The sequence below is a fragment of the Dasypus novemcinctus genome, chromosome 14 (genome assembly GCF_030445035.2).
Source record: "Dasypus novemcinctus isolate mDasNov1 chromosome 14, mDasNov1.1.hap2, whole genome shotgun sequence".
Taxonomy (NCBI): Eukaryota; Metazoa; Chordata; class Mammalia; order Cingulata; family Dasypodidae; genus Dasypus; species Dasypus novemcinctus.
The window spans coordinates 57373392-57389073 of NC_080686.1; the positions used below are offsets into that span (position 1 = coordinate 57373392).

The 15682-nt window shown below is 40.7% G+C and overlaps 1 protein-coding gene across 1 annotated transcript in view; it reads left to right on the top strand.

Annotated features, from left to right (window-relative positions):
* The window catches only part of INTS8 (integrator complex subunit 8), a 79913-nt gene that overhangs the window by 32196 nt on the left and 32035 nt on the right, over positions 1–15682 (top strand). Inside the window, exon 15 of the mRNA XM_004474699.4 lies at positions 13153–13354. Coding sequence (XP_004474756.2) covers positions 13153–13354 — 202 coding nt within the window. The remainder of the gene's footprint in view (positions 1–13152; positions 13355–15682) is intronic.

Genomic DNA, 15682 nt, shown 5'->3' on the forward strand with positions numbered 1-15682 from the left:
TCTTGCTCGTCTTCTTTAGGAGGTACTGGGAACTGAGCCCGGGACCTCCCATAGTGTAGGCAGGAGTTTAGTTGCTTGAGTCACATCCGCTACCCTTTATGCCTTTTTAAAAACGTGGAGACAATAGAAAGATACTTGTATCCTTTAGGATTCAGTTTGTAAGGATTAGGTACTAAGGTTAAAAAGCAAAACAAAACACCTTAAAATTAATTTTCTGTAGTGTATATTACATAAGGAGTTTGCAGTCTTTTCGGAAAGTTGAGACATGAGTCAGCTGTACAAAATAATGTAATTGCACAATTAACAATACCGTAAAGTTCTGTAGAAAGGTTAAAGATGGCCTTGAGAAGCTGGAACTCCTGAGCTAAAACTTAGGCTTAAATAAGAGTTAGGTAGGTAAAGAAGAAGGTGAAAGACATGAAAGACCAAGGAGTATAGGATGAGGAAAAGTTCAAAGAAATAAAATGGTATTTGAGGCTAAATGCGGAGGCAAGTCCCAGACTGTAAAGACCACTGAGCTTTGTGAGGAATTTGTCCTTTCTAGATCATCAGTCTTGTAGCTGAGTTACTCAGAAGTCCAAAATGTAGACGTGGTAGTTTTAGGGGTTACAGTTCCCAGCTCCTAAACTTCTCTTTGTACTCTTTCCTATAATTGATCTGCTTGAAAACAGTCCTACAGGTCACATGTCATGTGGGTTTTCTATTCTACAATTGTCCTTGACCTGCTTCTTAAAAAGGGGGCGTGAGGGGACTGGGGTGGTGCATATTGTCTTGATATTATTACTTTGGTTTTATAATAAGTTTTGAAACTAGGTGAAAGTCCTCCAGTTTTCTCCTTCAAAATCATTTTGGCTATACAAATGCCTTTGTTTTTTCATATAAATTTCAGAATCAAGAACTACCAAAAATCCCACTGGGATTTTGATTCAGATTGCAAAGAATTTGTAAATCAACTTGGGGAGAATTGATATCTTAAGAATATTGAGTTTTTAAATCCATGAACAGATATATTTCATTTATGTTTATAATATCAATGTTTTGTAATTTTAAGCATACAAATCTTGTATATATATTTTGTTAGGTTTATCCCTAAATGCACGTATGTTTTAAAAAAATAGAAACAAAGTATACTAATCAAAAGGGATGCTAATGCAAAATTCCAAAAACCTGTTGGCTTTTATAAAGGGTATTTATTTGGAGTAGAAGCTTATAGTTACTAGGCCATGAAGTGTAAGTTTTTTACCAAAGTCTGTTGCCACGTGTTGGAGCAAGATGACTGCCAACATCTACAAGGGTCCAGCCTTCCTCTTCCTCTTAAGGGTCCGTGGTCCCAGCTTATTCCATTATCAACTGTAGGCTGGGATAAGTCTTGTCTCTCTCTCTCTGGGCTTGTTCCTCTCTGGGCTCAGCTGTTCTTTTCTTTCCACAAGGTCAGCTGTAGACTATCAGGCTCTCTCGCTTTCCAGGGCCTCTGCTGTGTCTATGGTGCCATCTCTGTTCCTCTCTGTTGTTCTCCTGTGTGTTCCCTTCCCCAGACTCCAGCTCAAAACTCCAACCTCCCTTCTCTGTGGTGGGGCTTTTCTGTGAGTCCCCACTGACCAAGGGGGCAAGAACTCAACATTCTACTGATGTGGCCCAATCAAAGTCTTTTTTTTTTTTAAAGATTTATTTATTTATTTAATTCCCGCCGCCCCCCCCCCCCCCCCCCCCCCCCGGTTGTCTGTTCTCGGAGTCTGTTTGCTGAATCTTGTTTCTTTGTCCGCTTCTGTTGTCGTCAGCGGCACGGGAAGTGTGGGCGGCGCCATTCCTGGGCAGGCTGCACTTTCCTTCGCTGGGTGGCTCTCCTTACGGGGTGCACTCCTTGCGCGTGGGGCTCCCCTACGCGGGGACACCCCTGTGTGGCAGGGCACTCCTTGCGTGCATCAGCACTGCGCATGGGCCAGCTGCACACGGGTCAAGGAGGCCCGGGGTTTGAACCGCGGACCTCCCATGTGGTAGACAGACGCCCTAACCACTGGGCCAAGTCCGTCACCCAAAGTCTTAATTATTATTTAGTCAAGTAAAAGTAAAACCTCTGAGTCCAATATAATTTAACATGCCCAGAGAAGCTGACCAGTTCACAAATAATCCAATATCAATTTTTGGAATTCATAAAAAATATCAAACTTCCACACAAATTATAATCCATTTTTACAAAGTTAATGTTTAAAGTACACCAGAAATCATATCCCTTGAATATACTTAAACTTAAGAGGAAAAAAATATATTTCTCAGCTTAAATATTTGTATGGGAAAGAAAATGCATTATAAAACTGAAGAGGGAAGGAAGCAAAGAAGCTTTTGAAGACATTTCTCTACGCCAGGGTTCACAAAGTACTGTCCCCAGGCCAACAGCATCAGCAAAGTTTGAGAACGTATTACAAATGCAAATTGTTGGACACCACCCTAGACCTAGTGAACCAGAAACTGGGGATGGGCCCAGCAATTCTGATACATGCTAAAGTTTGAGAACTGCTCTAGGTCAGTACTATCTAATGGAAATATGTGAATCATGTAGATAATTTATAATTTTCTGGTAGTCACATTTAAAAAAATATTTTTAAAAGGTAGAATTAATTTTAAAAATATATATTTTTTATCATGTAATCAATATAAAAATTATTTGGATATTTTGTATTCATTTTTTTATGTGTGTGCTATCTTCAAAATCCAGTCCGTTTTTTTCCTTTCAATACTCATCCACACTTACACTCACTTCACTCTTGCCCATTGACCAGTGAATACATTATCAGAGACTCACATTGACATCCAGGTAGCGTTTTGGGAATTACCGTTCTTTTTTAAATTTTTTTATTAATAATTTTTTTTTTGGTTAGGGAAATTGTGGGTTTACAGAAATATCATGCATAAAATATATAAAATATAGAGTTCCCATATACCACCCTATTATTAGCACCTTGCATTAGTATGGTACATTGTTATAATTCATTAAAGAACCTTTTTATAGCTGTGCTATTAACTATTGTCTGTTTATAGTAGGGTTCACTGTGTTATATAATCTTATGTTTTACTTTTAATTTTTATTCTAGTAGTATATGGCCCCAAATTTCCCCTTAACCACATTCATATATAATTTAGTGCTCACAGTGTTGTGCCACCATCACCACCATCCATTTCCAAAACTTTTCAATGAATCCAAATAGAAATTCTGTACAGTTTAACCATCAACTCCCCATTACCTACCCTCAATCTAGTCCCTGGTAACCCTACATTCTAGGTTTTGACTTTATGAGTTTGCTTATTCTGATTAATTCCTATCAGTGAGATTATGCAATATTTGCCCTTTTGTGTCTGGCTTATTTAACTCAACATGATGTCTTCAAGGTTCATCCATGTTTTCGCATGAATCAGAACTGCTTTCCTTTTTAATGCTGAATAATATAGCATTGTGTTTGTATCCACATTGTCTATCCATTCATTGGTTGATGGACACTTGGGTTTCTTCCATCTTTTGTCAGTTGTGAACAATGCTGCTATGAATAGTGCAAATATCTGTTCCAGTCTCTGCTTTCAACTCTTTTGTATATATACCTAGTAGTAGGATTGCACAGTCATATGGTAAGTCTATACTTAGTTTGCTAAGGAACCATCAAATTGTCTTCCACAGTGGCTGCTCCCTTCTATATTCCCGTCAGCAGTGAATGAGTGTTCCTATTTCTCCTAACACTTGTAATTTTCTGGGTTTTTTAATAATAGCCATTCTAGTGGGTATAAAATGGTATTTTATAGTTTTGATCTGCATTTTCCTAATAACTAATGTTGAACATCTTTCCTGTGCTATTTAGTCATTTGTATATCCTCTTTGGAAAAATGTCTATTTAAGTCTTTTGCCCATTTTAAAATTTGGGTTGTCTTTTGTGTGTGTATGTGTGAGGTACCAGGGCTGGGGATTGAACCAGGACCTCCCATGTGGGAAGCAGAAACTTAACTTCTTGAGTCACAACCGTTCTCAGTTGTTTGTCTTTTTATTGTTGAGTTGTAGGATTACTTTATATATTCTGGATATTAAACACTTACTGGATATCTGGTTTCCAACTGTTTTCTTCCATTGAGTAGGTTGTCTTTTCACTTTCATGATGAAGTCCTTTGATACACAAAAGTGTTTAATTTTGATGAGGCCCCATTTATCTATTTTTTCTTTTCTTGCTTGTGCTTTGGGTATAAGGTCTAAGAAATCATTGCCTAACACAAAATCCTCAAGATGCTTCCCTATGTTTTCTTTTTTTTAATACTTTATTGAAATATATCACTCATACATGAACATAAATAAACAAGTGTATAATAGTTGTGAACTTACAAAACAAACATATATAACATCAAACAAACATATATAACACCTCACCCTACCACCAATAACTTGCATTGTTTTTAAACCTTTTTAACTAATGATTAAAGAGCATTGTCAAAATATTACTACTAAACAAAGTATTTTCCCCCCAACCAATCTTACTATTTTTAACTTTATATCATTTATATATGAACATACATAAACAATTAAGTATATAATAAAAGTTGTGAGCCTGCAAAGCAAACATGCATAACATCATACAGGGGTCCCATATATCAGCCTTCCACACACAACTTGCATTGTCATGAAACATTGGTTACAAATTATGAAAGAATATTGTCAAAATCTTACTTCAAATCATAGTCCTTATCTTAAATTTGGTGTGTTTTTTCCCACCTATTATTTTTTTTTAATGACATAAGTTGTAAAATAACAACCATGCACATGTGCAGAACTCCCAAACAACACCCCTCCATCAACCACATTGTGGTGTGTCATTTGCTACAGATAATATCATCTGATTGTTACCATGTCCATAGTGTACATTTGGCTCATGTTTTCCATACTGCCTCAGTATCAACACACTACATCTTTCGCATAGATGCAAGAATATTATATTATTGCTACTAATCATAGTCCATAGGTCACTCCACCTGTATTTTTCCCATGCTTCTCCACATTCCCAACACCCTGCAGTAGTGAAATACATTTGTTCTAGCTCACAAAGGACACTCTTGCATCTGTACAATCAACCACAATTCTCACCCACCTCTCCGTTTACTGTGCTATCCAGTTCCTAGATTATTCTCTAGCATTCTGTCAACTGGCATTTATATAACTAGACTACCATTTTCAGTCACATCCCCATTTATAAACTAGCTGTTACTCACTGTGTTACCATCTACTCTATACATTTCCACATTTTTACAGTAAAGCTAATTAAAACTTCTACATAATTAAACATCAGTAGTCCACTCAGTCCTCTTATCTCCTTTAAGAATCCACCACCTACCACCAGGTCTTGAAGATATTTTCCAATAATTTCTTCTAGAAGTTTTATGGTTCTTTTATTTTTAGTTTTTTTATCCATTTTGAGTTCATTTTTGGATAAGATGTGAGATAGGGGTCCTCTTTCCTTCTTTCAGCTATGGATGTCCAATTCTTTCAGCACCATTTGTTGAATGGATTGTTCTGTCAGAACTGTGTGAGTTTGACAGGCTAGTCAAAAATCATTTGACCATACCTGTGAGGGTCTGTTTCTGAACCATAAATTCGGTTCCAGTGGTCTGTTGTGTCTGTCTTGAGGCCAGTACCATGCTGTTTTTACCACTGTAGGTAAGTATTAGGATTTAAAGTCTGGAGATAAGGATTCACTTTTCCTTTTTATGATATTTCTGGCTATTCAGGACTCCTTATCCTTCCAAATAAATTTAATGATCGTGTTTTCAGTTTTTTCTTTAATGCTGGTGGAATTTTTATCAAAATTGCATTAACTCTGTATATCAACTTGAGTAGAACTGACATTTTAATGATATTTAGTCTTCTAATCCATGAGCACAATATGTTCTTCCAGTTATTTAGGGCTTTTTAAATTTATTTTAACATTAAGTTGCAGTTTTCTGAATACAAGTGCTTTACATCATTGGTTAAGTTTATTCGTGACTATTTGAGTTTTATCTGTCATATTTTATTTTCACTTGTTTTACACTTTGTTATTTTTACTGATATAGTCTTCATTTCTAGTCTCTCTTCCAGGCCTCTCTCTCCTGTCTTTTCTCTTCAGACGCTAGCACACCCTTTAGTATTTCATGAAAATCTTGTCTCTTGCTTAGAAATTCTCTCAGTTTCTGTTTATCTGTGAATTCTAATCTCACCCTCATTTTTGAAAGACACCCTCATTTTTGAAAGACAGTCTTGCTGGATATAAGATTCTTGGCTGTAAGTTTTTCTCTTGTAGAATCTTAAATATATCAGACCTCTGTCTTCTTGCTTACATGGTTTCTGGTGAAATATCAGCCCTTAATCTTATTGGAGATCCCTGAAATGGTATGCATTACTTTTTTTTGCTGCTTTCAGAATTCTCTGTCTTTGGCATTTGACATTCTGATGAGTGTCTTGGAGTTGGTCTATTTGGAATTTTTCAGATGGGAGTACGTCGTTCTTCTTGGATAGTAATATATATGTCCTTCAATAGGGCTGGCAAATTTTCTACCATTATTTCTTCAAATATTCCTTCTGTCCCTTTTCCCTTCTCTTCTCCTTCTGGGACACCCATGACATGTATGTTTGCATGCCTTTTGCTGTCATTTAGTTCCCTGGGACCTTGTTCAATTTTTTTATTCTTCATCTATTCTTTTGTATATTCACTTTCAGAGACCATTTCTTCAAGCTCACCAATCCTTTCTTCTGCCTCCTCAAATCTATTATTTGATTCCGATGTTTTTTAAATTTCATTGATTGCACCTTTCATTCCCATAAGATCTGCTATTTTTCTATGTATGCATTCAAATTCTTCTTTGTGCTCATCCAATGTCTTCTTAATATCCTTAATCTCTTTGGTCATCTCATTGAATTTATTAAGGAGATTTGTTTGAACATCTATGATTTGTTGTCTCAACTCCCTTATGTCATCTGGAGGCTTATCTTGTTCCTTTAACTGGGCCATAGCTTCCTGTTTCTTCATGTGGATTGTAATTTTTGGTTGGTGTCTTCGCATCTGGCTTCCTAGAGTATTTATTCTGGGTGCAGTTTTTCTGCCCTTTCTCCCTTGCTGGTTATGCAGTAGCATGTAGTTGGTGCTGTAAGCTATGGAGGTTCAGCCTGCCCTCATTGTGCCAGGAACCAGTGAAGCTTCTTCCAACTTTCTCCTTTGCCAGGGGTAGGGACAGAGTCACAGCTTTGTGGAATAATCCAAGTGCAAGCCTAGATTGTAGTTGCTCAGAGAGACTGGTGAAGCTTCACTTCCCTTTTTCCCCTGCCTGCGGTGGGGATGGAGCTGCAGGTGTGGGCAACAGTCTATGCAGTGTGGGTCCAAGATGACTGCTGTTACCCTGGTAGACATCTGATTTTCAGTCTGTGCCAGCCAGAATTACCTGTATAGGCTGGTGCAAGGCTCCTCAGCTACCTCCCTGCTAGAGGCCAGGCTGAAGCCTAGGCTAGGGCTGCAGGCTGATCTGCGTGAAAGAAACTGGTTCCTGCCAACCCTGAGAGTTTCAGTCAGCCCGGTTCCCCTCAGGCTGGGGGCAGAGTCAGAATGGCGGCTACTGGCCTCTTTCTGACTTTGGCTGGTTCACACCCCAGCTGTTCCCAGGGTTATCTCTTAGCCAGCCGAGTCAACCAATCAGTAGCCAAAATCAGCAGCCGTCTCCTCCTCCCCTGTTCCCGGTAAATGGAGCTTCCAATTCCAGCCACAGAACAGTTCTGGGGCAGCTCATGCCACCAGAGTAGGATGATCACTGGCCTCCGCAGCTTGGCCGGTAATTTCCCAGAGAGGCTGGCTCAGGTCCCTGCAGCTGCCTCCCTGCTGGAGGTGGCACTGGGGCCTAGGCTAGAGCTGCAGTCTGATCTGGATGGAAAGAAGCCGTTTCCAGCACTGGGATTTTCAGTCCACCTCACTTCCCCTTGTGCCAGGCGTGGCGTTAAGGTGGCAGCTCCTAGTCTCTTTCTGACTTGGACAGGCTCAATCTTTAGCTGTTCTCAGGATAATACTTTAGCTGAATTTACTCATCAGTAGCTGAAATTGGTGCCCAATCGTCTCTTCCTCCCCTGTTTTGGGGAAGTGGAGCTTTCAATTCCAGCTGCGGAACAGCTCCTGAGGCGGCTTGTACCTCCAGTGGAGGATGGGCACCAGCCTCCGCAGCGTGGAGTGCTCTACTTATAAGTCCTCTCTGCAGATGGGCAGTCCCCTCCTTCCACTCCTTAAAGGATGTTGCAGGATGCTCTTCTGGCCTCCTGGAGCCCCAAAACAGGTGCTTCAGCTAGCTCCAGAGAGCTCTGGGTGTTTGCTAATTGCCCTGTAGCAGGAGCTGACTCTAGGAGCTCCTTACTCCACCGCCATCTTGCTGGTTGTCTCCCCCTACATTTTCTTTTGTAGTCCTGATTCTTACATTTAGGTTTTTGATCCATTTTCAGTTCATTTTTGAGTATGTTGTGAGATAGGGCCATCCTTCATTATTTTCATTTGGCTATCCAGTTCTCCTGGCAGCATTTGTTGAAGAGACTATTCTTTTCCCAGTTGAGTAGACCTGGCAATTGTCAGAAATCAGTGTGCTGTAGCTGTGTGAAGGTCTAGTTCTAAACTTTAAATTCCATTCGATTCCATTGTTCTATGTATGTATTCTTGTGCCAGTACAGTGTTGTTTTGACCACTATAGCTTTGTAATAATTTTTAAAGTCTGGAAATGAGAGCCCTCCAACTTTGTTCTTCTTTTTCAAGATGATTTTGGCTCTTTGGGGCCCCTTACCCTTCCATATAAATTGAATGATTGGCTTTTCCATTTCTACAAAGTTGGCTGTTAGAATTTTGATTGGGATTGTTTTGAATCTGTAAATTATTTTGGGTAGAATTAACCTGTTAATTTATTTAGCCTTCCCATCCCTGAGCATAGAATGCCCTTCCATTTATTTAGGTCATCTTTGATTTCTTTTAGCAAACTTTTGTAGTTTTCCTGTATAAATCCTTTAAATTATTGTTTACATTTAAATTTTTTTTTTTAATTTAAAAATAAGTTTTTTACACTTAAAACACCTCTCTTTTAGACTGGTCACATTTATTTAACAGGCTTAGTAGGCACATGTAGGTAATGGCTTACATTGGACAGCCTGGCCTTGGGAGCCTTGAAAAGTTTATAATAGAGAGCAGCAGGTATAGCAAGTGCTGTGTGGGAACACGCCAGCTGGGTGGCTAGTGCATCCCATCAAAGGCAACTTTTGCACATCATGGGAGGCTGGCCTTGGTCCTTGCAGTATAGGAATGGCAGTTTGAAAGGGGTGCCTGCCACAGCATGGCCCAGCCTGCTGCTTATAAAACAAGTGCACCTGCGGTGAAGCAGCTCTTGTAGATAATGTTTAAGGCTGCTGGCACTTTGCTGCAGAGATGGCTCCCTGCCTGGTTTGTGGGCAGCAGTGTTTTGTTCTCAAAGGTGTCTGTGGTCAATGTGGGACTGTCACCCCTGTCCTAGTGGCTCTCATGGTTCTGTCGGCTGACTGGTGGGCTCAAGCTGGCCTGCGCAAAAGCACGTGGCCAAGCTGTCACCAAAAGAGGCTTATAGCTCCTGGTAGATGGTCACCAAGGTCATTGGCTATACACCCAGTGGGAGCAGTGGGAGTCCAGACCCAAAACATGGCTCTTTCTGATCCCAATGGCAACTCATGCAGTAGGAGCAGTACTGTCCTAGAGCAGTTAGTCAGGACACTGTTGCCCTTATCCCTTAGACTATTGCTTTTAGGCTCTGCTGCCTGGACTTTCATCTTCAGGAATTGCTTACAGCCACCTATAAGAACTAGAACAGGCAAGAACCAGGTGAAACCTGGGCCCATCAAGTATTCCAAAATAAGCCAGCTGATCTCATTCAGGGAAGGGTGCTAAACTTGTCTGACACTCACCAGAATAGCTCCTTAGACTCTGTGCCCATCTGCTTTAACCCTTGCATTAACCCTAGCATTAAATAACAAAATAATCATGCAGCACAGCCTGCAGATTTGTCCAGTAAGTAGACAGGTGTACATACAGGAATTGTTCTGCTACCTGGAAGGGAGAGAAGTAATGCAGTAAGCACCTCCTTGTTGCTCATCGCCCCTTCAAGAAGTACCCTTTCAGGGAAGCGGAGTTGGCCCAATGGATAGGGTGTCCGCCTACCACATGGGAGGTCTGCGGTTCAAACCCCGGCCTCCTTGACCTGTGTGCAGCTGGCCCATGTGCAGTGCTGATGTGCGCAGGGAATGCCATGCCATGCAGGGGTGTCCCCCTCACAGGGGAGCCCCATGTGCAAGGAGTGCGCCCCGTAAGGAGAACTGCCCAGCGTGAAGGAAAGTGCAGCCTGCCCAGGAATGGCACTGCACACATGGAGAGCTGACACAACAAGATGATGCAACAAAAAAGAAACACAAATTCCTGGTGCCACTGATAAGGATAGAAGCGGTCACAGAAGAACATACAGCCAGTGGACACAGAGAGCAGACAAGGGGAGGAGGGCAAGGGGAGAGAAATGAAAAAAACAAAAAACAAAGAGAAGTACCCTTTCCCAGGAAAGACCTACTTATCTCTCTAACCTTGGATAAGGCTCAGTCCTTCTAAATTCTGTTTCCATCCTCCATGCTTACTTGATATATTCAACCAATTATTATTTGGAACCTGCTTGTATTTAAGCCTCTGCTAAGCACTGGGACTAAAGATAGGGCACTAAGGATTGGTATAAAATGACCTCATATTATTGATGTACATGCCAGTGACTAAAAAGGCATAAGAAATTCCCATTGCTACTAACACAACAATATACATTTGGCAAAATGCTACCCTGTTCAGTCATTAGGTGGTACCGTCACCACTTAGATATAAACTGGGACTCAATTCAACACATTTGCACCAAAACAAGTCAGAAACCTGGACCATGATTATATTAACTTTAATCCTATGATTAATTTTGGGGAAAACGCCTAAGACTTCATAGAGGAGGTGACATTTGCGATGAGCTTTAAAAGATTAGGAAAAGTTAAGTCGTCCACACACCCTGAATATTTGAAAATATTGAAGAAATTGACACATTCATAGACATATATAACTTATTGCTGATTTGAGAAGAAATAGAAAAGTTTAAACAATTTGTAAACTAAGGTATTGAAACAGTAGTTAAAAATCTAACCACAGCAAAGTGGTGTCAGAGTAGCACACACTGGGCACAGCTCTCTTGCAAAATAGGGGGAAATGTGTAGAATTTGTCCAAGGGAGCTGCGTTGGGGACCTTCAGACCAGGTGAGTGCTGCCTGCATTGTCTAGCAGGGACTGGGGACGGGGAGAGAGAGGACAAAGGAAAACCCTGAATGGATACTACTGTGTCTGGGACCACCACCTACCCTCCACCCCAAGGCAAACAGCTTTGGTAAAACTGCAACTGAGTGGCCAGTGGAGAAAAGAAAGGACAGATACCTCCCTGGGAAAAGAAAGGGTATGGCAGAGAATGTAGTTTCTCGTTGGCAAATGTAACTCCATAACTGGCTGGTTCAGAAGAGCTAGTGGAAGTGGAAGGATTCATCTCCCTGGACGGGTTTGCCAAGAAGCACTATTTGCAGGAAAGTGAGGGAAGATAGGCTGGTCTCTCCCATTTCTTTCCCAGGCATGGTAGATCTCCTCAGGCCCCATTAGTGGCTCCCTGTCCCTGTTTTGATTACTTAAACAAGGCAGTCTTAAAGTTTTAGAAAAAATAAAACCAAAAATCAAAAGAAGAGAGGCGGATGTGGCTCAAGCAATTGGGCTCCCATCTACCATATAGGAGGTCTAGGGTTCAATGCCCAGGATCTCCTGATGAAGGCAAGCTGGTCCGTGTGGTGAGCTGGCCCACGCAGAGTGCTGGCCTGTGCAGAATGCTGCCCCGCATAGGATTGCTGGCCCATGCACAGAGCTGGCGCAACAAAATGATGTAACAAAAGAGACAGAGGAGAGATAATAAGAGACGTAGCAGATCGGGAGCTGAGGTGGTGCAAGAGAACGATCACCTCTCTCCCACTCTGGAAGGTGCCAGGATTGATTCTTGGGGCCGCCTAATGAGAATACAGACAGACACAGAAGAACACATAGCAAATGGACACAGAGCAGTCAATGGAGGGAAGGGGGAGAAATAAATAAATAAATAGAGAAAGAAAAAAAGATCCTCAGGTTTCTGGTCTGGCAATGTCAGCAGTGAATGTGTATGAACACATATTTGAATGCAGAGTCAGTTGATTTTTATAAAGCTTATAATTTTAGCCTGCTATTGGAAACATGAGCCTGGAGTTAGGGGGATGGTCTAGGCTGGAGAGGCAGATTTAGGAGTCATCATATATCACCCAAAGAGAATATGCAGGGAATGCAACATTGTTTCCTAGAAAGAGTGGTATTATGAATATGAGGACCAGACAAATATGGCGCTACAATAGCCAAGATATTAGAGAATGTCATAAAAAAGGAGTACCACAACACTTGGCTACAGCACTAAGTCTGGTAAGATAACTCAGAAATGTGCAGTAGGTTGGACAATTATAAGGCATTTGGTTAATGAGAGTTGTTTCTTTGGAGTGATGTAAGAATTCACATTGTATGGATGAATGAGGCTTCTGGAAAGAGGTAATGAGTGAAGTCTACTCTTTGAAAATACTAGAATGAGGGGTAGGAAAGGGCTTGGTTAGTAGGTAGATTTGTTAGCCAAATATACATGTGCTAATAGAGTTGTGTGCAAAGATTTTACAATGTGAAACATTCTAAAGGGTCCAAGGTCTAATTCCGAATATCTTAAGTATGAGAGGGAAGTTTGTCAGGATTTTACACCTGTTACATAGAAGTCTTTACTATTTTATAATTTATAACTTCTGAGTATTTTTGTGTGTATTTTAATTGATTGTTTACTTTTAATTATAAAAGAATTAAATATTCATTGAAATAAATCTAGAATACAGAGATGATAAAGAAAAAGCATCTAGCCTCACCCAGTTTTACAACCAGTGTTAACTATTTAAATGAATTCTTCTCTTCTTTGCTTTATATTCCTATAGACACATATTCTTTTATTCCAGAGGAGACGTGACCCAGGGTATTATGTTATTCCTTTTTATAGGACTTTGCCCATGCTAAGCAGCTATTTGCTGCTTGTTTGGAGTTGGTAACAGAGTTCTCACCAAAACTTCGTCAGGTCATGCTGAATGAGATGCTCCTTTTGGATATTCATACACATGAAGCTGGAACTGGACAATCGGGAGAGAGACCGCCTTCTGACCTTATTAGTAGGGTTCGAGGATATTTAGAAATGAGGCTTCCTGGTAAGACTGTTCCTAAAGCCAAATTTAAGACATTTGTTACTTAAATAACTGGGAAAACATTTTTTAAGAAGCATTTACCTACTTTTTTTTTTTTTTAAGATTTTATAGATATTTATTTACCCACCCCCCTGCCCCCATTGTTTGTCTTGCTGTGTCTGTTTGTTGTGTGCTCTCTTTGTCTGCTCATCTTTTTTTAGGAGGCACGTGTAACCAAACCTGGGAATCTCCCATGTGGGAAGGAGGTACCCCATCGCTTGAGCCACCTCCACTCCCTATTTGTTGTGTGTCTCATTGTGTTTCCTCGTTGTGTCTCCTTGCCGTGTCATTTAGCTGTGTCATCTTTTTTTTTTTAAACCATGGATTTTATTTTTTTTCCATGTTTTATTTTATTTATTTTTTTCTGGATGAGGGTTTTTTTTTTTAAAAAAGGTCCACAGATCACACATTGCTGTTTAAATTTTTTGCATCACCTTGCTGTCTTCTTTAGGAGGCACTGGACCCACGACCTCCCAATGGTTAGGCAGGTGCCCGACTGAGCCACATCCACTTCCCACCTCCTTGATTTTTTTTACTATTATGAAGTATCTGGGAAGCGGGCTTGGCCCAATGGATAGGGCATCTGCCTACCACATGGGAAGTCCACGGTTCAAACCCCAGGCCTCTTTGACCCATGTGGAGCTGGCCCATGCGCAGTGCTGATGTGCCCTGCCACACAGGGGTGTCCCCCGCGTAGGGGAGCCCCACGTGCAAGGAGTGCGTCCCGTAAGGAGAGCCACCCAGTGCAAAAGAAAGTGCAGCCTGCCCAAGAATGGCGCCGCACACACGGAGAGCTGACACAACAAGATGATGCAACAAAAAGAAACACAGATTCCCAGTGCCGCTGATAAGGATAGAAGTAGTCACAGAAGAACACAGAGCAAATAAACACAGAGAGCAGACACTGTGGGTGGGGGGGTGGCGAAGGGGAGAAAAATAAATAAAAAGAAATAAATCTTTAAAAAACAACAACAACAAAGTTATTTCGTACTCATTTGTGCAGTTTGAGAACATTGAGAAAAATGTAGGAAACTGTTGCAGATTTAAGATATTGTTAAAGAATCAACATTCCTTTGTGTAGGTTAATGGTTTTTTTCCCCTCAATATCAGCCTCAAAAAGCCCTTAAACTGCCAGTGGGTCCTGAATTACCTCTAGTCACATTTTAGGACAGACCGTGAGTGTCTAATTCTAACCACATATTTTAGTGCAAAGAGGGACTTCTCATTTAAATTGTCATCTGTATTATATAAAATCCTTTCTTAAAAGCAATTTATTTCTAAATTTTACCTTTTTTTGTTTGTTTGCTACTCAAGGCTAGCATTTATTACATGGAAAGAATATAAAGCAAAATTAGCAAATGGAAATGTGCATGGAACAAAGTCCAAAGCACAGAGGAAATCAAGTACAGTCTTTAAAAGAGTCTTTTCACAGTAATCACACAGGGCATAAGTTCTCCAGCAACTAATTTTGATATTGTGTGAAATGTCTACCAGAGAATTTCAATTTTACATATTTATTTTAGAGTTTTTAGAGCAGATAAATCATACCACATTTTATACTGTAAACAGCAAAATTGAAGTTTACAGAACAGGAAAGACTGCTGGCCCTCTGAGGTCTTGTGAATTAATTTTTAGTACATTCTGATTTCTATAAGGGGAGTGCAATCATAAATTACAACTTCTAAGCACTTTGTGGAAAGAATATTTTTGAGCCTTAATGCATCAGTACCCTTCAGTATCATAATATCTTTATGAGATTTGCTGGCATTAAATATTGATACACATACTACTGTATACATGTCTAGTACCTTTTTTTAAAGGTGGAAGGTTGGTTTTTCTAAAGTTAAAAGCAAGAAATACAAAACAAAACCCTAACATTTACTGAATGGTAACTACATGTCAGACATTGTTCTGAGTGCTTTTGGTACGTAACTCTTTTTTTTTTTAAAGATTTATTTATTTATTTAATTTCCCCCCCTCCCCTGGTTGTCTGTTCTTGGTGTCTGTTTGCTGTGTCTTGTTTCTTTGTCCGCTTCTGTTGTCGTCAGCAGCACGGGAAGTGTGGGCGGCGCCATTCCTGGGCAGGCTGCTCTTTCTTTTCACGCTGGGCGGCTCTCCTTACGGGGCGCACTCTTTGCGCGTGGGGCTCCCCCACGCGGGGCACACCCTTGCGTGGCACGGCATTCCTTGTGCGCATCAGCGCTGCGCATGGCCAGCTCCACACGGGTCAAGGAGGCCTGGGGTTTGACCCGCGGACCTCCCATATGGTAGACGGACGCCCTAACCACTGGG